This window comes from Sphaerodactylus townsendi, linkage group LG02 (genome assembly GCF_021028975.2).
Source record: "Sphaerodactylus townsendi isolate TG3544 linkage group LG02, MPM_Stown_v2.3, whole genome shotgun sequence".
NCBI lineage: Eukaryota > Metazoa > Chordata > Lepidosauria > Squamata > Sphaerodactylidae > Sphaerodactylus > Sphaerodactylus townsendi.
The window spans coordinates 173046827-173069577 of NC_059426.1; the positions used below are offsets into that span (position 1 = coordinate 173046827).

The window sequence follows — 22751 nt, forward strand, 5'->3', positions numbered from 1 at the left end:
TTCAGGGGATGAAACGCTCAGCGCCGCGAGTCCGGGATTTGTGCGCATGCGCCTTGGTGGCTTTTTAAAACGGTCCAGCGCACTAACGGTCCGGGTAGAAACAAGTAGCCCGTACAAGAGGTTTGGTTGCTATAGGTCCAGCGTTTCGTCCCGCTTCGGCGGTTTCTCTTTGGGGACCTGAGATGGGTCCTGGAACCAGCCCTGGGGGAAAAAAGTAAGAATGTTTTGTGGAAGTGAAGGGGACCTTTTAGGGTGACGGACCACACGTGGTAGATGGAAGGTAAAGCTGTCCGACCGTTCCGCCATCGCCGATTCGTCTCGAGCACGAGGTTGGTGAGGAGGACCGAGGGGAGTTCGAGGTGCCGGGGCAAGGGGAGGGGAGGGCTGTTGCTTGTGGGGAGGGAAGGTCGGAAGAGGAAGGGCTAGAGGAGTCCCTGATTTGGCCCGTGATTTGGAATTTCCCCCTCCCCTTATTTGCACTAGCCTTGCTCCGATGCCTTCAATAGGAGCATGAGAAGCAAAAAAAAAAAATCAAGCTAGGGGAGTCTTCTACCTTTAAAGGGAGGGGTTGAATAATATTCTTGCTTTTCTGGCTACTGTCAAACGAGCAGAAGTAAAACCACTTTTTTTAAAAAAAGTGGTAGCCAACCCTAAGGGTGGGAAGTGGGAGTGGGCAGGTGTTTTTTTAAAATCCCGTTCTGGTTCCTAACTTGTAGCTGCAGGATTTAGGATAGGAGAAGGACAAGCAAGTACCGTGACCTTGGAAGAGACTGCGAGTAGCGTCCAATCCAACCCCCTGCCATATAGAAATATACTATCAAGGCACCCCTGAGGGATAGCCATCCAGCCTCGGCTTAAAAACCTCCAAAGAAGGAGACTCCACCACCTTCCAAGGCAGCACTGTCCAACCGCCCTGACTGTCAGAAAGTCCTTCTTGAGGTTTAAGCGGAATCTCTTCCTGCACCTTGAATCCTCTCCCTACAACAGCTGTAGGCGGGGCTTAGAGGGTTCTGAGAGGACTGTGACTGGCCCAAGGTCACCCAGCAGGATTCATGCGTAGGAGCAGGAAAACAAATCCAGTTTTCCATATAAAGAGTCAGCCACTTGTGCAGGGGAGTAGGGAATCAAACCTGGTTCTCCAGATTAAAGTCCACCTGCTCTTAACCATTACACCATGCTGGCTTTGTAGTTGTGTGATATTTTTGATAGTCCTAATAAAAGGTATTTTGCAACTTTTCAACCCTCCTACCTGGTAGCCCAGCATAGCTATCTGAAAATCTTTGTGCAGGAATTTAGAGTTGACACTGGGGGGGAGGGGGGATATGGAGGGAAAATGCTTTTGTGTGTGCTTTGAGGTCACGACTCCATCTTGTCCTTTGCGAATCTGGTTGTTATGAGAGGGATTTTTGGTAGAAAACAATGCAAAATCCCTTTGATGATGCCTACAAAATGTGCCTAGCAAAAATATACAGTGAGAGAGAGAGAGAGAGCGCTTCCCATAAGCTTAGCATTCTTGTTGCTGTTAAGAAGAAGAAGAGTTTGGATTTATATCCCCCCTTTCTCTCCTGCAGGAGACTCAAAGGGGCTTACAATCTCCTTGCAATCCCCCCTCACAACAAACACCCTGTGAGGTAGGTGGGCTGAGAGAGCTCCGAGAAGCTGTGACTAGCCCAAGGTCACCCAGCTGGGTTGTGTGGGAGTGCACAGGCTAATCTGAATTGCCCAGATAAGCCTCCACAGCTCAGGCGGCAGAGCGGGGAATCAAACCCGGTTCCTCCAGATTAGATGCACGAGCTCTTAACCTCCTACGCCACTGCTGCTATTAAGGTGATAGTTCTCTAACGGTACCTTTTTCTCCTGTTCTTTTTAGGACATGCGTGTGTAAAAATAAGGGTTAAATTGTGAGTCATTCTGGTTTAGGTACAGTTGTTTTTTGAATTAATTTTGACATGGATCTCTTACATTCAGTTTAGGTGGTAGATTGGCAGCGTGCTAAAATATGGCTGGGCAAATATCAGAAGCTGATCAGATCAAGCAGGTAAGATACTGTAGGGCAGGTACTGAGAATCACAATTGGAAGGTGGATCTTTCTTTTCACCTCCGGTAAACCTTGTTGCCCCCTCCCCCAAAAACCCGATGCTGGGATGTTGGACAAGCATTCTGGATAAAATGGTTCTTCACCAAGGAGAGGGGAATTGGGCAAAATTCTCTTTTCTCTTCTTGGACTGGATGAAAAAGTTTTGTTAGCTTTGCATTTTACCTGGCCTAACCCAGGATCCCCAACACCTTTCCTGGCATATACCAAGTGTTTTCGGAAAGTGGAATGGCCTTTAGCCTAGAAAGGCTCCTGATGAACCAGTGGAGAGGTGATTGTTTGTGCAAGTTTTTAAAAACAAGGCTTTGCCATTAACTACCCCCCGCAGCACAAGGTAAGCTGGGGCAGCCATTTTATTATTTTATTTTATTTTTATTTATTATTCGATTTATAGGCCGCCCCATCCCTGAAGGGCTCGGGGCGGCTCACAACACGGCTGTTATTCAGACAGCAATCACATAAAACTTAACCTATTAGCCAATTAAAATTAAGCAGCAATTATATACGACAACTAAGATTGAACAACAGAAATAATTTAAGTTGATCAAATCATTAATAAAGTTAAAAAGTTAAAATGTTAAAATCGGCGCCCGATCTATAGGCCAGAAAGAGAGGGAGCGGGAGGGCCTGTGGTGGTATCCGAAAAACAGGCCCAACCGGGATGGAAAAGGATGGACACAGATAGCCTCAGTTGCAATTCCAGCTTCAGTAGGGGGGCAGTAAAACCGCGGCCAGCCCCTCCAAAAGCCCAGTGGCTGTGTTGGCTGTGCCTCGCTCCCACCATGCTGTGTCACAATTCCAAAGGTGCCTGAAGGCTTGAAAAGGTTGGAGTCACCTAGTCTAACCCAATATCTCTCATTCAAGTATCGTTTCATAGCTTGACGATGTGAAAGGCATACCTTAAGGAAGTTGGTTGTTAGCTGCTGTACCAAAGCTTGCATTTACCAGCCCTGAATAGCTGTTTAGTTCAGTGCCTTTCTGTGTGAGTAAATGTATTCCTTAGCTATATTCCCTCTCTGTGATTTTATCCTAGGAGGGATTACCCCAACCAGTTCTAAAGATCCCCGTGTGTTTTTTTCACAGTTCAAAGAGTTTCTTGGAACATATAACAAACTGACAGAAAACTGCTTTCTGGATTGCGTGCGAGATTTCACTAGCAGAGAAGTCAAGCCAGAAGAGGTATGTGAATTTTTCCAACTACCTGAGAAAACTGTCTAACTTTGATGGCATGATTTAACCAAGAAAGTTCAATAAAACTAACCAATGCAGGAAAAAAACTTGTATCTTTTCTTTCCTGTAGATCTTGCGGGGGGTGGGGGAGGAAGATGAAGAATCAAGTATAAACACAAAAACATAAAATCTTAATGGTTCCCCTAATCCAGGGGTAGGGAACCTTTAACACTCAAAGAGCCATTTGGACCCGTTTTCCACGGGAAAAGAAAACACTTGGAGCCGCAAATAATTTTTGACATTTAAAATAAAGATAACACTGTATATATTGGGGTTTTTTACCTTTTACTCCGCTCATTCTGAGAAGCGCATGCATGGATGTAGCTCCTGGCTATTCTGCAGGCATGGCGGGCAAGAATGAAGCCGGGCGCTCCAGCCTTGCTGGCCACCAGAAAAGCACCCGCCCCGCTCCAACGGGGCGGGCGAGAGGGGAAGCCTGCGGCGCAACCCAGCCGACTGTGGGCAGTTGGTGCGCCCGCCCTGCTGCCTGCAGGGCGGGCAAGGATGGGGCCGGTGGCTCGGCTCGTGGAGCCACAGTGCAAGGGCAGAAGAGCCGCATGCGGCTCTTGAGCCGCAGGTTCCCTACCCCTGCCCTAATCCAACATCCTCTTGCAGAATGGCCACTGCATTGGGGCAGTCTTCTGCCAGACAGAACAGATTTGACCCCTAAACAGGATTCTCTACACGGAATCACAGAATCATAGAGTTGGAAGAGACCACAAGGGCCATCAAGTCCAACCCCCTGCAATGCAGGAACACATAACACATAAACTTTAAAGCAGCACTATAGTGCTTAGTAGAATTCAGGCAACTTTCTTTCTGGTTAAGAATGAATTAATGAAATAGAATTTATCAGCAAGTTTGAATTTGATTTGTTTAGGACTCAAGACAAATGTCCTTAGAACTACAATGTTAAATTAGATTCTCTTAACTTGATGTTTCTTTTGAATGATTCCAATCATGAATTAAGTGAGATGGTAGCCAAATTTCTGTAAGAAGCCAAAAGTTGTGTCGTGCTAAGAATGGGAGATAAATTGTGGTATTTAAACATTTGTTTCTGTAAAAATGGGACATTCTTACTTTCTTTGTTTCTAATTTAAATCTCACATTTTCACTATGATGTTATAAGTTTTTATGCCCATGAAGGCTTAGGGTATGATATGGACTGTTCCTAAACAGACAGTTAAGATTTGTCAAGCTGTTCTGAATACTCTTATCAAAGGCTTTCAAATTTCAGCTTAGAAGTGGTGGGGGGTGGGGGCGGCAGAGGCATACTCAGTTTCCCTATCTGTACAGTAGGATTAAGAGTTATTTCATCCACGTTTGCACTGAAGATTGACAGGCTTTATAAACTATTTTGCATGCCATATGAATTACAGATGACCTGTGCCGAACACTGCTTACAGAAGTACTTAAAAATGACTCAAAGGATATCAATGAGATTCCAGGAATATCACATTCAGCAGAACGAAGCGCTGGCAGCCAAAGCCGGACTTCTGGGCCAGCCTCGTTAAGAGCGGAGCGTCAGTGGTTATTGCGTCGCAAGCAAAGATGCATTTGTCGCAACAGGTGCCGCGGGAACGTCCACCAGCTTGGAACGGAACAGGTCAAAGACCAATCAAAACATGGAAATCATTGGTGGCTGCCACTGTGGTTAGCCTTGGTGCTGATAGAGCCTGTTCCTAGAGCGTCCTTATCCTGCAGCGGAGTGTTGATGCAGCCTTTTCTGGAGGCTGACAGACCGGCTCTGCTAGTTACTGGGCTCAAGATGGGGGGAGAGCAAACAGCGGGTTGCATCCTGTTGCTCTGCTCACGGCAGTGACCTCCTCCGATCCCAGCAGCCCCCCCTCCAACGTTCTGCAAAAGGTGCTGTTGCGAGCAAAGTGGCAAGATGTGACCCTCTGTTCTGTGTCTCCTCCCCCCCGCCATGACGACGGTTCATCGTGAAACGCAGTTCTGCAAATTAAATCCCAAAGTGTCTAAAGCAAGTTTATTTTTTATTTAATCAAAGTGAAATAAATGCAAATTACTATTGTGCAGAGAATCTTTCTGAAGGAGGGCTCGTTGGCGATCCTGAGGGTCAATGTTAAGAGTTGTCCCTGGGGCAAGGTTGCCTTCTCACTCGACCGGTGGATCCTGCTCGTTCAGGGCCCTCTCGAGCCCCTGGCAGAGAAATCAAACTTATCAGTGGTGAAGGTACTGACAGACAAAGGACATTTTTAACCAACCAGACTTCTTTTCTTTTCCTGGGTGTAAACATCTGCCGTTAAAGGATCCCCTTCACTTGATTCCCAAGCATTAATCTACACAGAAAGGTTGCTCCTATAGTAATGTAAGGAAAAATGACCGCTTTGATATAAGCAGGGTTGAGTTTAGGTTTAGTGTGTTTAACATACTTAGGTATTAACTAGCGGGGCCCAGCCACGCATTGCTGTGGCTTATTGTGGTGAAATGGAAAAGGAACAGTAGCAGCAAATCAATTGCAGAGGCCAGCAGTACGTGCTCATGCAAACACGCAGCTTGATACTGTGCGATGTCAGTGATGTGTGTGCCCGCATTCCTTGGAGGGGGGAATGGAAGGGCACCCCTCCCACACATCTAGGCTGGCTGGTCATGATCCTTTACCTGGGAGTAAGTTTGGTTGGTGGCAATGGGTGTCGCTTCTGAGGAAACCCTCTGAGGGGTGCGACGCAGCCATTCAAAGTATGTCACAGTTGCTGTACCGAGCTTACTCCTGAGTAATGCGTGCCTGGTTTTCTTAACTGTAACCGCAGTTGTCAAGGAAGACTCTTCACAGCAGTATTCAGGGAATCTAGGGTGCCTGGCCCCTCCCTCCCGTCCCTTGCATGTGGCCCTCCCTCTCTTCCCTCCCTCACTTCTCTTCCCTTGCAGGCCTCCTCGTCTGTCCCTTTCCTCTCCCTCCCTCTCTTCCCTTGCATGCCACTCCTCCCTCTCCCTCCCTTCCCTCTCCCTCGTGTGTATGTGTGTGTATGTGTTTCACTTCCACTCGAGTGACTGCCTATGTGCTTTTTCCACTGCTCATATTTGGCCATCTGAGTGAACATTCTAAGCAGCACGAACATTCTAAGGGTGACAGTTACACACAGGCAGCTGCATGTCCTTCACCAGGGAGCGCCAGGAAAAAGGTGTTTTACCTGGGCCAGGTGTGAAATTTCAGGTATGTGAACATCTAAAAACACTCTCACCTGGCTGGCTATAGTGGCTGGGAATATTCAGAGGAATTGGCCCAGCAGTTACTGAGGTATACTGTCATCAACAAAAACACTGTTAGCTTTTTATATATATAGTTGATTGATGGTGTTGTATCTCAAAATCATTCACAAAGTCCCTCTAGGCGAAGAGGCAATTTTCTCGTGGCTCTATCCCCATCCGACTTTTTATGCAGACAGCAGCTGTTTAAAAGCCTTCTGCTCTGCCAGTTGAAATGTGTGTACAGAAGCAGGGTCTGAAAAATATGCCTCTGCAGAGATCACAATTAAAATGTTGGGAGGCAATTAGTTTAGCACCTCCTTTTTTTTCCAGAACAAAAATCCACCAGTGTACGAAATTGGGCATTGCCTGACAGGCAGGAGAAGCATGAAGAGTGAAAACAGCCTTGACCCCCCCACCCCCATAGAGTGGGGAGGAACACATGAACGCACACACACATGAGCCTGCCGGATTCTGAATCGGACCACTGATCTGTCAAGGTCAATCTTGTCTACTCAGACTGGCAGCCGCATTCTAGGATCTCGGGCAGAGGTCTTTCATAAAACCTACTGCCAGATTGTTTTAACAGGACCTAACAGGGCTTTTGGGTCAGTAACAGAGCATCTGGTTTGCATGCAGAAGAAGAAGAAGAGTTTGGATTTATATCCCCCCTTTCTCTCCTGCAGGAGCCTCAAAGGGGCTTACAATCTCCTTGCCCTTCCCCCCTCACAACAAACACCCTGTGAGGTAGGTGGGGCTGAGAGAGCTCTGAGAAGCTGTGACTAGCCTAAGGTCACCCAGCTGGCGTGTGTGGGAGTGCACAGGCTAATCTGAATTCCCCAGATAAGCCTCCACAGTTCAGGCGGCAGAGCTGGGAATCAAACCCGGTTCCTCCAGATTAGATACACGAGCTCTTAACCTCCTACACACTGCTGAGGCCTCTATGTTACGTTTCTTCTGTGTTTTAAAGATACCTACTTGCGTGACATGCGGAATTCTGTGCACCAGCATCTCAAAGATTTGGGGGGGTAGAGTTTGCTCCAGGATCTGCATGAACTCGGTTGGATGTGTACATACTGCAAGCGCCTGGGCGAGGTGTTCAATGGCCTTTCGGTACTCTCCTGTAACACATTGACATTCCGGAAGGCCAGTCTGCATGACCATTATCCCACCAGTCAGCGTTAGCACTCTGCCCCACCAGCCTCTAAGTCGTCAGCCAGATGCTCAGCTGGAGGCTGTTCCTCAGCTGGAGGCTATCTAAACTAAATCCTCTATAGTGGCAACAGGTACAACCACTGTGCTTCCTGGTTTCCTTATCACCTTTCCTCAGTGGCGCAGCTAGGGAAAATGGAGCCCGGGGCAGACTCCGAGTTTTCCGCACCCCCCCCCCACAATGGGCCCCCACCCCCCTCTTACCTTTAGCCAATGGTGGGACCCAGGGGGACGGAGAAGGGTGTGGGGCGGTTTTCTGCCCCCCACGTCACCCCAAAGGCATCCACCCAGGGCGCCTGTCCCCACCCCTTCCCATGGTAGCTACGCCACTGGCTTTCCTACCGTGGGGCAAAAGTCCATCCTTTCTTGCTACTGTTTGTTACATGCCATCAAGTCACAACCAGTTTATGGTGGCCCCATGGGCAGACTTGCCTAACCGTTAAGAAGCAGACTTGCCTAACTGTTAAGAAGAAGAAAAAGAAGAGTTTGGATTTATACCCACCCCCCTTTATCTCCTGTAAGGAGCCTCAAGGTGTCTGTTGTGGGGAGAGGAAGGGAAGGAAGAAGAAGAAGAGTTTGGATTTATATCCCCCCTTTCTCTCCTGCAGGAGACTCAAAGGGGCTTACAATCTCCTTGCCCTTTTCCCCTCACAACAAACACCCTGTGAGGTGGGTGGGGCTGAGAGAGCTCCAAAAAGCTGTGACTAGCCCAAGGTCACCCAGCTGGCGTGTGTGGGAGTGTACAGGCTAATCTGAATTCCCCAGATAAGCCTCCACAGCTCAGGCAGCAGAGCTGGGAATCAAACCCGGTACCTCCAGATTAGATACACGAGCTCTTAACCTCCTACGCCACTGCTGCTTCTTGTAAGTTTGTAAGCCACCTTGAGGAGTTTGTAAGCCACCTTAAGTCTCCTTACAGAAGAGAAGGGGGGGTATAAGTCCAAACTCTTCTACTACTATTTATTAATAATATGAAAAGTACAATTTCCATTTATCTTGGAATTCTTGATTAGGTCCTTCATTGACCAAGCTTGTCAATTTTGCCATTGTTATGTACTCCCTTGTACTCCCCCCCCCCCCCACCATTTGGAAGTATTAAGCACCAAGCACTTGGTAACCCCAAGAAAACCGATATCATAAATGACATGTTCTTAGCAAAATTAAGAGTGTTACTTAGCCATTACATACAGAGCTTTGAATTTACCAGCCCTTTTACAAAGACGGTTTCAAAAATGATCATCAAAGGTAGATGAACATTATCTCAGGGAGAGAAAGCATGTGGATGTTTCATGAGTCTAGGGCTAGAGCTGGTAGTGACCTATAAAATGCTACAAGCGCCTTTCCCTTCCTCTCCCCAAAACAGACAACTAGTGAGGTAGGTGGGGCTGAGAGAGTTCTGAGAGAACTGTGACTAGCCCAAGGTCATTAAGCAGGAATGTAGGAGTGCAGACACATATCTGGTTCACCCGATAAGCCTCTGCCACTCAGGTTCCCAAGATTAGAATCCACCTGCTCTTAACCACTACACTACGATCTTCTGCCTCAACCTGCCTTGGACTGTGCTAATCAGAAGGGGTGACCTTGTTTCCACTGTCTCTGGAATCAGCAGTTAGGTGGGGCCTGCAGACAGGGCCTTTCTAGTGGTGGTGTTGGTATTCCAGTGGTGGTATTGACACTCCAGAATTGTCTTCCCAGAGAAATGCAACACAGTGGTGGGATCCAAAAATTTTACAGGTTCCCATGGTGGTGGGATTCAAACTGTGGCGTAGCGCCAATGGAGCTGGGTGGGGCAGGACGGGGGCGTGGCCAGGCATTCCTGGGCGGGGCTGTGGCAAGGACGCAGCTGCTGCGCCGGACCTTGGGCGGGAAACGAATGCACGCAGGCGCAGGCTGCCACGCACGCCGGTGCACCTCCTGCTAGACTGCTTCAAGTTCTGCGCGCTACTGCTGAGAGGAGGGGCGTAACTAAGGCAAAAATCACGTGACAAAATCACCAATTAGTAACCCCCTCTCGGCACACACAAATAATTAGTAACCTACTCTCGGGAACCTGTGAGAACCTGCTGGATCCCACCTCTGGTAGTGGAAAATGCCTTCAAATCGCAGCCAACACATGGTGACTCCAGAGGGTTTTCAAACTACATGTGCACATCTCATGCCTTGAAAAAGCCTGGAGGGGTTTCCATGTATTGGTTGTGACTTAGTGCATTGTCCTAGATGTCCCAGGAATGTCTGGTGTGGGAAGCTAAGTAGGGTCAGTCCTGGTTAGTACCTGGATGAGAGACCACCAAAGAAGTCCAGGGCTGCTACGCAGAGGCAAGTAGTGCCAAACCACCTCTGTTCTTCACTTTATAGGAAAACTTTATAGGATTGCCATAAATCAGACACAACGTGAAACTTCCCACCGCCATTAATCGATCATTTTCAAGCAATTTTGAGTGTTGCATGGGTAAGCAAGCACGCTGGCAAAGCCCTGCCTCCCATCCTTACCTTGGCCCAGCCACAGTTCACCCAGCTGTATCTCTTGCAGAAAGAATTCTTGCACCTTAGCCATGTCCTTCTGCTCACGTAACTAAGAGTACCATAAAAAAAATCATTTTTATCACAGAAGACAATCTGAAAGCAAACTAGAGTAAGGCTGTAATGCCACCAAAATTGGGGGGGGGGGAGAAGAAGAAGAGTTTGGATTTTTATCCCCCCTTTCTCTCCTGCAGGAGGCTCAAAGGGGCTTACAATCTTACCTACCCTTCCCCTGCAAAAGCCAGGCTCGGGGCGGCTTCCAACAAATTACGGTTCATCAATTTAAAATGCATCCCAGTGATAATTTTTCATTTATGATAAAATTGCTTCTAATGAAATAATGCTAATTTAAAATCAGCATTTTATTATACATCTCTGCAACAGTAAGGTGCCCCCAGTGCTGCGTTCAGGTTTCAGGAGGGGTGGAAAAGGGAGTGTCATGGCCCTGAACCATGTTAGCCAGGACCCTGCCATATTTCGGGGTCAGGTTGTACTGAGCACGATTCAACAAGAAGGAGGAGGAGGAGGAGGAGTTTGGATTTATATCCCCCCTTTCTCTCCTGCAGGAGACTCAAAGGGGCTGACAATCTCCTTGCCCTTCCCCCCTCACAACAAACACCCTGTGAGGTGGGTGGGGCTGAGAGAGCTCCGAGAAGCTGTGACTAGCCCAAGGTCACCCAGCTGGCGTGTGTGGGAGTGCACAGGCTAATCTGAATTCCCTAGAGAAGCCTCCACAGCTCAGGCGGCAGAGCGGGGAATCAAACCCGGTTCCTCCAGATTAGATACACGAGCTCTTAACCTCCTACGCCACTGCTGCTCTTGAACTGCAGACCAACATGAAACAACCTTAACGGAAAACACTTTGAAACACAATCTTTTACCTCTTTCTCGCGCTCTTTCGCTTGTTCACGTTCTTTTCTTCTTTCTGCAAGAATAACCCAGAAAATTAAGTATCCGCACTGAACAGCTGTGAACAAGTTTTGGGGTCCATCACCACTGCTAATGAGTTTCCCTTGCTATCATTCTTCTCTAATCACATTTTTTTTGTATTCTAATAAGAAAATATTTCACTGCGAGAAGAGAGGTTTCCAAACTTTTTTTTAAAAAAGGTATCGAATTAGTGTTGTTTTAGCTTTTTGGCCAGCTGCATTGGAAGAAAGTCCTGCCCCTAATTCTAAGTTGTATTACCATCTCAAACTATAGTTCAGTGTTTCCCAACCTTTTCGACATCGTGGTACCCTTGACCTCGCTCTTCATATCTCAGGGTACCCCTGAGGTTCATTTGATTTTTTTTGGCATTTTTTAGGTTTTTTTCCATTTTTGGCCTGTAGGTGGGGGGAGTGGCAAGCAGGGGGAGGGGAGGGAAAGCAGCATTGACACCCGCGTTGTTTGTTTGCCTAAATTCGACATGGATTGGGGGGATTTAATGGGAGAGCTCCATTTAAATCTACCCCCACCCACCCCATCCACACCAAATTTAGGCAAATAAAACAATGCTGTTTTTCAGTGTTGTTTAAAGGGAGCCCATGAAGCTTCCAACCCCCACCCTTCAAAATCCATTTGATTCCGGTGGGGGGGGGGGGCAGGCGGTAGCATTGTCATGGTACCCCTGGGACGTGCTCATGGTACCCCAGGGTACCACAGAACCCTGGTTGAGAATCACTGCTATAGTTGTTAACTGCGTTAGCAAAACCTGGGACTCATTACTGTAAAGGATTCAATGGTGTTGATGGTGAAGTAACCTTGAGTGCATTCCACAGCCCGGGCGATGGGCCAGATGCATCGGCGGAGACTTTATCTTTGCGCGGGAGATGAAGCCTCCGTTCCCATGGGAAGCAGGACGGGGGGATGGGGTGACTGGTATTATAACCTGTGCTTCTGGCGGGAAGTGTCATTCCTGCCACTGCGTGTACTTGAGCTTTCTAAGATGTCTTAATAAATGGACTTTTACTCCCAAAGCCTTTTATTTCTGCGTCTATGGAATTCCTTACATTGTGGCAGGAATCATAATTCATCTATATTCATGCACAGTGGACCTCTTGTCCTGCGATGGAGAGGTTGGACGTTACTAAGTGAAGGTGCTGTGGCTCCCAAAGAGGTGGCTCCGACCTTCCCCTTCTGGATCTGGAGAAACTGGCAGGAGAACGTGGGCTCATTGGTGGCTCTTTCCCGGCCCCTCGTGATCAGCATCGAAGTCTTCCTTTTTACTCCGTTGGAACGAGGGACGTGACGACGACGCATGGGGACTTCCATGAGTCGCTTGGGGCGCTTCGTCCATGGATCGAAATGTGGATCGGATCTCTACCCGTTTTCGTGTGGGATTACAAACCTCAGATGCAACCTGTCATGGAGGAGACGGGCTTGACCACCTTTCATATGGGTAAACTCCAGGAATCCATTGGAACGCATTCTCCTGGACTCGTATTTTGCGATGCTCCTAAGGGAACCACCGAGGCACAGCACTGGGCGCCCTCCAAAGGACACCGCGACTCAAACTGGAATTGGGAGGGGTATCCGCACCGCTTCCTCAATCGGACCCCTATCCCGGTCCGGGCGACCGCACCTGAGGTGCCTCGGGGAGCCACCGGTGGCTACGGGCGGCTACCGGTGTCTCCGATGGCTCGGCTCTGGATGACGGCGAGATTGAGGAAAGCCTGCATTCCCAGCCGGACCGCTTTCCTCTCCCATCGGTAGAGAAGACTGGGATGAGGAAGTAATGCGACTTCGAGATGCCTGCCGCATGGAACCGTGAACGCCAGCTAAGTGGGAGGAGGAACGGGTACAGTTGCAGCAAGAGCTAAAACCTGCAGAGGGACCGGGAACAGCAACGCAAAGAAGTTCAGGCTCGAAGTTGGACCGCAAGCCAAAGACGCTACCCAACGACATTAATATGCCCAGAATCTGTCAGTTCATGATAAAGTCCTGGAACAGTCCAGACTGGATTTACAACGGTAACGCGTAAGCCGCTCAGGCTCTGGCGCACGCAAAGTGAACTCACTCGAAGCCCTTAAACGGGACGAACTGGTTAAGTTAGAACGGGAAAAAGCTGCTTTGCATGCGCACTCAAGATGCATTGACTCGCAAGGAGAGGGAGCTGGCTGCGTTGGAACTACAGGAGGCAGTAGACCAGGGGGGCCCCAAGTTGGAGCCTATACAGCTACTGATCATGCCGGTGCCAGGTTAATGCATCTGGGTCCTGCTACCCAAACGCCAGCTGCACCGCCAGCGCCCCCGATTCCGCCCCCCCCTGTAATAACAGCTGCCTGTCTAACCTGCTCAACCAGCTGCTAAATCCACCTCCCCAGCAGGCTTAAGAGCTCGGGCTGAACGGGGCTACTATCGCCTCCCGACACCAGCCTCGCTTTTTTGATGGGACCGGGCTTCCAAACTTCCCTACTTCATCTTGCAACTCAATGCCCACTTGGAAGACTATGATGATCTATACCGGTCTGAACGCTGAAATACGGGATTAATCGGGCTCAGTCCTGGATGGGGCAGCAGCCGACTGGTTCACAGTGACTGTTTTGGATTTGCAGGATGAGGACTCTCGCATAGCAGCCCGGGTGATTCCTCCAAGCTTTAAGAGCTGGGCCAGGATCCAGGTATGCCGAGAATGAAGCTATCCCATCTAATGTCCATCCAGCAAGGCAACCACTGGCTTGCAGAATTTGTCCGTGAATTTGCGGGCGGGCGGCTGCTCGGACTTCCTCCTGAGTGGGTCTCGCGAACGCATGAAATGCGCATTTCAGATGCTGTGGACAGCAAATCCACGCGGAAACGGTGTTTTTCTTTAATTCGGGTTCCTCGCATTCATTGCAGATTGGATCCAGTTGGGGTCTCAAGTATGCGTCTCGCTTGGAATACGCTCGCCAAGGAGGCCTTCCACGCCCTAAAACCACTACTGTGTCCACCAAATCAAGCCCAGCCAGCTCCTAACGAAACCACCTCCCTGAAACTGGGCCGCCAATTTCTGTTGTAAGTCTTTACTCGCGGAGGGCTGTGGTCATCTAGCCGCCAACTGTCCTAAGAAGCAAAAACTAACCGCTCCAGTTCACAAGCACTGGCCGTCGGCCAAACCACCACGCAGGTCAGGGCCGGCTCCCACTGGCTCGCTCTAAAGCGGTGGACCGAAGGCGACCCAGAGGAGGGGGAAGCAGCTGTTTGCCTTTCTTCAGCCCCCATGGACATGGGTCCGACTCGGATGCGGTGGAGTGAAGGCAGCGCTCCCACACTGTTCAAGCATTTCTGGCCAACCCCCGCTAAACATACCTCGCATTATAGCCTCGGCCCTTGTGGATCTCCGGCTGCTCCCACTGCTTATATGCGGCCCCAGGTGGCAGAGGAGCTAGGTCTAGACCTAATTCTGGCTAAGCCTATACCATTCACCCAAATGGACGGCAGCCCCCTCGGAAACTAAGGGATCGGCCCAGTACAAAACACAGCCGGTTCTCCTCCGCTATGCTCGGACCATTGGGAGAAAATTAGTTTCATTTTAGCTTCAGTGGCCAAACACTCCATAGTTTTGGGTGATGCCTTTGGGTTATTGTTACATGAACCTAAATTCATTTGGAAAGAAAGGATCCTAGAATTCACTGACCCTCCCCTGTGGTGAACATATGAATTGGAAAGAAAACCCAACGCCTCCCGACACACCCCTCTGGTTTCCCCAGTGATTGCTCCTGATTCTATTGACATCCCACCTGCATATCAGGATCTAGCCAGAGTTTTTCAGGGAGCAGGAATGCTATCAGTTGCCACCCCAATAGAGACACTCGACTGTAAAATTGTCATACAACTAGGGGCAATAACTACCCAAGGGTAGACCCTACCGCATGAGTCCCAATGAGGGAGAGAGAAGGAACTTCGTGGCCTTCTTAGATACAAGAACCTTTGCTCAAGGGTTCATATCGTATGGCTACCAAACACACCACACGCTGCTCCCATGGTTTGTCAAAAAGAAAGATGGGTCTTTAATGGGCTTTGCACGGATTATCGAGGTAAGGTCTCAATGGCGGTCTCCCCTGTCCAATCAATATCCTTTGCCTTTGATCAAGCACCTTTTAGATGCACTCGGCACAGGACGCATTTTTACTAAATTCACCGAGAGAAGCTTACTACAGAGTCAGAATTGCTGAAGGATATGAACACTCCGACTGCGCTTAACACAAAAGTTTGGACAGTTTGAATATTTAATAATGCCATTCGGGTTGGTGGGCCCCTCGGAGCTTCTGGCATGGCCCTTATCAAACGAAGTTCTCCATGATTTCCACGCCAAGGGAGTAGTTGCATACTTAGATGACGCTTTTAATTTACTCGCGAACTATAGAAGAGCATGAAATATTGGTTCGAGAGGTATTGGAAACGCTTGTTTGACAACTCTCTCTTTGCCAAACTCTCCAAATGCTGTTTCTATCAGACCTCCATTGATCATTTAGGTTACCGGATCTCGCCTCGCAGGGCTTAACAATGGATCCTGCTAAAATTGAAGCAGTCCTCCAATGGTCTGCCCCCACCAACCGCGAAAGAACTCCAGTCGCTTCTTGGTTTTGCTAATTTCTATCGTGATCTTATACCCTAATTTGGTTGAACTGACCCTCCCTCTCACAGACCTCTTACGCACTAAGGGTAAAGATCCACTGTCCGCCAAGCCCGGGGCCCCTTTCTGGTCTGAGAAATGTCGTTCAGCCTTTCAACTATTAAAATTCATGCGTTTACCAATCAACCCATCCTAAAGCACCTTGACCCAGATCTCCCGCTTGTGGTTCACGTGGACGCCTCGGACAAAGCGCTTTGGGGCAGCCCCTTTGCAGAAAAAAAATAAAGATGGTAGACTGGTTCCGCGGTGCTTATTTGTCTAAAAAATTCTCTGGTGCCGAACTCAACTGGACTGTGGGAGACAAGGAGACTGCGGCCATCAAAGCAGCACTCTCCACTTGGCGCCATTGGCTGGAGGGGGCTAAGCACCCCTTTCAAGTTTGGTCGGATCATAAAAACCTCGGCAGCTCTTTCCACCCCCCCTCAAGATGCGTCCGCAGAAACAACTTCATAATGATTTCTTTTCTCGCTTCTCTTTTACAGTCCATTTTCCCCTGGGAAAACCAACAAACTGGCTGATCGCCAGCTCACGCGTCTGGGAGGGGGGTGGAGCTGCCCACGAGACATTCCACGCACTGTTCTTCCCCCCTCCCAGTTGGGGTTGGCTGTCACCCGATCTCAAACGTCCACTTCTCCCTCCACCCCCCCGCTCCCAGTCTCGTCTCTCCTTTCCCAAGTGGAATTGGAGGAGGCGGGGCTGCATGAGCCTCCAGCGTCCGAAGGAGACTCCTAACCGCGCTTTGAGAATGGATTTTGGCTGAGGGGGGAATGTTGGTAATGGCCTCCTCCGCTAGCAAGCAAGTTCTTGAAGTTTGCCAATGCATGCCCGCTCGGCTGGACATTTTGGTTTTTTGAAAACTCTACACTCTAGCCCGCCTTCCATTAGTTCCTCTGGTGGCGCGCAATGCGCAAAGACATTGAGGCATTACACAAAGGCTGCTCGGTTTGTGCAGAAGCCAAAACCATCCCGGGAAAGCCCCATGGACTATTGAAAACTCTCCCGGTAGCTTCCCGCCCTTGGGAAGTCATCTCCATGGATTCTCATTACAGATTTGCCCGAAAGTCATGGCAATAATGGGTTTCATGGGTGGTGGTAGACTTATTCTCTAAGCAAGCCCATTTTATTCCATGTGCTTCCCATCCCCTCCTCATTCTAAGTTGGCACGGCTTGTTTAATTCTAACATGTTTACCTGGCCCCCCATTCCGCTTCAAGCAGGCGTGGTCTCCGACCGCCCCCAATTCATCTCAAAGTTCTGGAAAGCTAGTTGTTGGGGTCACTTCGGCCGTCAGCCGCTCCCTACCACGCTCAAAAGTGACGGCTAGACGGAGAGAGAACTTAACAGAACCCTAGAGCAGTGCATTTACGCTTGTTACACCAACTACCACCAAGACACCAGGTGCGAGCTTATTCATGGCGGAGTAATGCCTACAACAATGCGGTTCATAGTAGCACAAAGAAAACCCCCCTTTGAAATTGTGTCTGGTCGCTCCTTCCCGCCGTTGCCACAACTACCCGCAGCCGTTTTGGACCCCCCAGAGTTTCAACAATGGATTTCATCCCTAGCCGAGGGATGGAAGCTCTGTCCAGACCGGGCCTTACAACAAGCAAAGGACTTCAAAAAACTCCTGTTGGATAAACACCGCTCGGATTTCCCTCTGCGCAGGGCTCCTGGGTGTATTTATCTACAAAAAAAATCTCAGAGAGACGTGCATAAATATTCCAAACTTTGGCAAGAGGATTTGGACCTTTTCAGATTACTAAAGTGTGGGATTAATGATGTCACTGCCCGCTTAGATTTGCCTTTAACTCTCTTAGTAACATCCATCCCGTCTTCCATTCCAGAAGCTTGCTCAAGGAGGCTCCTCTGCCCATGCCTAACGACTACCGGAGAGGCCCTCCCCACCGACTATTATTGATGGCCACAAGCACTAATGTAAATTGACGCTTATCCTGGACTCTCGCTTTAATCGCAAACGCTTGTAACATTTAGTTTCTTGGGTGGGATATTCCTCTGCATAATCAATGGGTTTATTCAAACATTGAAGCCCCCTCACTCTTATTTCCTGCTTTCCAATCACACTTCTCTCCTCAAGACAAACCTGGGGGGAAGGGCCCTTCTTTAGGGGAGGCAGAGTGTGCTGATTCAATGGTGTTGATGGTGAAGTAACCTTGAGTGCATTCCACAGTCTGGGCGATGGGCTAGATGCATCGGCGGAGACTTTATCTTTGCGCGGGAGATGAAGCCTCCGTTCCCATGGGAAGCAGGACGGGGGGATGGGGTGACTGGTATTATAACCTGTGCTTCTGGCGGGAAGTGTCATTCCTGCCACTGCGTGTACTTGAGCTTTCTAAGATGTCTTAATAAATGGACTTTTACTCCCAAAGCCTTTTATTTCTGCGTCTATGGAATTCCTTACAATTACAAGTATTAACCAGCTTATCCCATACCAGTGAACTATCTGTCCTTTTCCTTTTTTACAAAAGTTTAATTTTGTACTTTAATGAGACCATGAACTGGGGGGAAAGGACAGAAACGGAGAACAAAGAAACAGCTCAGTGCTTGGGCTAGGTTAGGACCTCGGTCCTTTTCTTGATTAGACTTGAATTTTACATAATTATATTTCCTGCATTCCATGGTTCCTTAACCTCATTTAATTTCATACCTCCTACAATTGAATCTGAAAAAAAGGGGTCTTTCCTTGACTAAAAACTGTTCTGTAATAGAATACTGCTAGTCTTTAGGGTACTATAAGATTCTTGTATTTGAGATTGGGGGGGAAGGTGTCTCCCATTTTCTTATTTAAAACGTTAGAAGTCACTTTCGAAAGTTTTGTAATAGACAGTCTGCAGCTGCTATCTGATGAGGCAAATGCACTCTGTAGATGCTCCTTCATACTTTTATTTATTTAGCACATTTGGGGGGGTACATTTTCTCTCAAACTTGTGACAAATGAGCATATTTTTATCCCATAAGAAAGGAACTTCTCAGTGCTTGGGTTAGGTTAGGGTCATTTCTTGATTAGACTTTAATTTTACACAATTATATTTCCTGCATTTCATGGTTCCTTAACCCCCTTGTTTAATTTTATACCTCCTACCATGTAAGATTATACACTTAGGCAGAACCAATGAAATGCACAGATATAGAGGATGGGTAACTTCCTAAACATTAGGAAAATCTTTCTGACTGTCAGGGCTGTTCGGCAGTTGAATTTACTGCCTCAGAGTGTGGTGGAGTCTCCTTCTTTGGAGGCTTTTAAACAGAGGATGGATGAACATCTGTCAGGAGCGCTTTGATTGTGTGACCCTGCATGGCAGGAGGTTGGACTTGATGGCCCTTGGGGTCTCGTCCAACTCTATGATTCTATACCATTGCATCTGGAAAAAAACCAACCCTTTATCTAATAAAGTAGACCATGACTTGGAAAAGCTCATATTGAAATAAATATTAGTCATTAAGGGGTATAAATCCAAACTCTTCTTCTACTACCGTTGGAGTTTTGTGTTATTTTACCAGGTCAGTGTGCAACCATGACAGATAAACAGCAACTGGAGTGCGAAAAGGACAAGAGAAGCAAACTGTATATTACTTTACACCCACACAGCATGACTGTACACACACATACCTTACACAACTGCATATTTCTTTACACACACACATTACACACACTACACAACATGAGTGTGTATCACTTTATACACACACATGACACAATATGGCTTTATATTACTTTGCGCGCACACTGTACACATGAGTGTATATTACTTTACATGCACACTTTAAACAGCATGTCTGTACATTACTTTCCACACACTCCTTATACAACAATGACAGCATAATTACACACATCCATTACACACACTACGCAACATGAGTGTGTATCACTTTATACACACACATGACACGATATGGCTTTATATTACTTTACACACACACTGTACACATGAGTGTATATTACTTTACACGCACACTTTAAACAGCATGTCTGTACATGACTTTACACACACCTTACACAACAATGACAGCATATTTACGCACACACATTACACACACATACATTACACATACACATGAATGCATATATCACTTTACACACGCTCCTTACACAACAATGACAGCATAATTACACACACACACACTACACAACATGAGTGTGTATCATCCTTTTATACAATAATACATGACGACAATAAATATGGCTTTTGATATTACTTTTACAAGCACACTGTACACATGAGTGTATATTACTTTACATGCACACTTTAAACAGCATGTCTGTACATTACTTTCCACACACTCCTTATACAACAATGACAGCATAATTACACACATCCATTACACACACTACGCAACATGAGTGTGTATCACTTTATACACACACATGACACGATATGGCTTTATATTACTTTACACACACACTGTACACATGAGTGTATATTACTTTACACGCACACTTTAAACAGCATGTCTGTACATGACTTTACACACACCTTACACAACAATGACAGCATATTTACGCACACACATTACACACACATACATTACACATACACCTGAATGCATATATCACTTTACACACGCTCCTTACACAACAATGACAGCATAATTACACACACACACACTACACAACATGAGTGTGTATCACTTTATACACACACATGACACAATATGGCTTTATATTACTTTACACACACACTTTACACATGACTGTGTCTATCACTTTACACGCACTCCTTGCACAACATGACAGGGTATTACTTTACACATTACTGCACACGTGCGCGCGTGTATTTGGCTGGCCCATGGCAGAGCAGAAGCCCCGCTAGACGGGGCCGGCCTGCGCCCACTCCAGACACGCGTGTGCGTGTGAATGCCTGGATCCCTCGAGCGAGGCGTCGGGCCCTGGAAGCCGCCCCCGGCACTCACTCTCCCTCAGCCGGCGCTTGAAGCCGGGGTCGCGGCGCCGCCGCTGGTCGAAGCGGACGCAGCAGTAGGCGAGCAGCGCTAGGCCGCAGGCGCCCGCCAGGAGCCCCAGCAGCAGCAGCGCGGGCCGCGGCCAGCCGCCCATGAGGAGGGCGGAGGGGAGAGGGGCCTTTGCTGCTTCCCCCTGACGGACCTCATGGTCCAGACGTGCGCGGGGAGACCCGTGTCCGCAGACACCGCCTCCCCCCCCTCCCCTCCCGAGATTCGAAAAACAACATTAAAAAACTGGGGGCGTCTGACACGGAACGTCTCGCGCACGTGTGAATGTGTACACGAGTAGGCCTCCTGTTCTCTCCGCTACGAGGCCGGTATTTCCCCCCCCCTCATAAAAACAGGCAGACAGGAGCCGGCTTATGTATCACTTTACACACACACATTACGCAATATGGCTTTATATTACTTTACACACACACTGTACACATGAGTGTGTATTATTTTACACGCACACTTTAAACAGCATGTCTGTACATTACACACACTCCTTATACAACAATGACAGCAAATTTACACACACATTACACAACATGAGTGTGTATCACTTTATACACACACATGACACAGTATGGCTTTATATTACTTTACACACACACTTTACACATGAGTGTATGTTACTTTACACGCACACTTTAAACAGCATGTCTGTACATTACACACACTCCTTATACAACAATGACAGCAAATTTACACACACATTACACAACATGAGTGTGTATCACTTTATACACACACATGACACAGTATGGCTTTATATTACTTTACACACACACTTTACACATGAGTGTATGTTACTTTACACGCACACTTTAAACAGCATGTCTGTACATTACACACACTCCTTATACAACAATGACAGCAAATTTACACACACATTACACAACATGAGTGTGTATCACTTTATACACACACATGACACAGTATGGCTTTATATTACTTTACACACACACTTTACACATGAGTGTATGTTACTTTACACGCACACTTTAAACAGCATGTCTGTACATTACTTTCCACACACTCCTTATACAACAATGACAGCATATTTACACACATACATTACACACACATACATTACACATGCACACGACTGTGTGTATCACCTTACACACACTCCTGTGTGTGTGTGTAAAGTGATACACAAGCCCCCTTCAGAGTCGCTTCTTCCTCCCCCGGAAGGCCTTGTCTGATCCCCTCCTTCTGAGGCAAAAATGCATTTTCAAATAATACGCTTTTCTTGGATTATAATAAAAATCAAACATAATGATGGTGAAGCTCGCCTACATCTGCTGCTCGTCCAGTTTTCCAACATCATTACATTCTGGGTCAGATTTTGAAGCATCCAATAGTTAATATAAAGCTCAAATTGTCCTTCATGTCTTCAGTCGTCCGGATCATAGTTTATACAATTATTCAATTTATTGATCATTGATTGGTATAGTCCACGAAGACTCTCTCTCATATTTCAAAGAAGGTCTATGCACCAAAGAAGTTGGTTTCAACATTGTTGAATATTTGGTGAGCTTACTCGTTCGTTCCAAAAGATCTGAGTGATATTCAGCTTTCCATCTTGTTGCAAATACAATTCTTGCTGCTGTTACCATATATTTAAACTATTCACTGTATACTTTGGGGGGATATTATTTGGCCCAATACTTAATGAGATACATTTAGGGTCTCGTACCAATTTTATTTTCAATATCTTTTGCATCTCACCATGAATCATAAGCCGATATTTTCTTGCTTTTGGGTATGGCCACCACATATGATAAAAAGTGGCATTAAAATGGCCGATTTGAACATTATTTCTGGACAGCTTTGGGGACATTTCACAGTACATAGCACAAATCAGTAACTTTAAAAAAATCCTACTTTTTCTCCAAGAGACTCAGGCACATGCAGATCCCCT

The 22751-nt window shown here is 47.4% G+C and overlaps 2 protein-coding genes across 7 annotated transcripts; one reads left to right on the forward strand and one right to left on the reverse strand.

The window, feature by feature from the left end:
• Positions 1-5: 5 nt before the first annotated feature.
• On the forward strand, positions 6-5360 carry TIMM9 (translocase of inner mitochondrial membrane 9). Of its 6 annotated transcripts, none has more exons than XM_048485897.1 (4): positions 6-359; positions 1974-2038; positions 3179-3274; positions 4705-5360. In XM_048485897.1, exons 2-4 carry the CDS (start codon positions 2000-2002, stop codon positions 4837-4839), a joined length of 270 nt encoding a protein of 89 aa, XP_048341854.1. In that variant the 5' UTR covers positions 6-359; positions 1974-1999; the 3' UTR covers positions 4840-5360. The 6 variants fall into 6 exon arrangements, with proteins under 6 accessions (XP_048341854.1, XP_048341855.1, XP_048341857.1 ...); XM_048485898.1 differs by having other exon boundaries at positions 6-348; XM_048485900.1 differs by having other exon boundaries at positions 6-214; positions 1969-2038.
• On the reverse strand, positions 5309-20969 carry TOMM20L (translocase of outer mitochondrial membrane 20 like). Its single transcript, XM_048485894.1, has 5 exons — positions 20792-20969; positions 11149-11192; positions 10238-10319; positions 7514-7656; positions 5309-5488 (listed from the first exon to the last, which is right to left on the reverse strand). Exons 1-5 carry the CDS (start codon positions 20931-20933, stop codon positions 5444-5446), a joined length of 456 nt encoding a protein of 151 aa, XP_048341851.1. The 5' UTR covers positions 20934-20969; the 3' UTR covers positions 5309-5443.
• Between the last annotated feature and the right edge of the window lie 1782 nt (positions 20970-22751).

Excerpts from the sequence above, each read along its gene's own strand:
- TIMM9 (XM_048485897.1), top strand. The coding sequence starts at position 2,000 with ATGGCTGGGCAAATATCAGAAGCTGATCAGATCAAGCAG. Across the intron at positions 2,039-3,178 it reads AAGCTGATCAGATCAAGCAG|TTCAAAGAGTTTCTTGGAAC; the intron begins GTAAGATACTGT and ends TTTTTTTCACAG. Across the intron at positions 3,275-4,704 it reads GAGAAGTCAAGCCAGAAGAG|ATGACCTGTGCCGAACACTG; the intron begins GTATGTGAATTT and ends TATGAATTACAG.
- TOMM20L (XM_048485894.1), bottom strand. The coding sequence starts at position 20,933 with ATGGGCGGCTGGCCGCGGCCCGCGCTGCTGCTGCTGGGGCTCCTGGCG. Across the intron at positions 10,320-11,148 it reads CGAAAGAGCGCGAGAAAGAG|TTACGTGAGCAGAAGGACAT; the intron begins GTAAAAGATTGT and ends TGGTACTCTTAG. Across the intron at positions 5,489-7,513 it reads GAATTCCGCATGTCACGCAA|GGGCTCGAGAGGGCCCTGAA; the intron begins GTAGGTATCTTT and ends TTTCTCTGCCAG.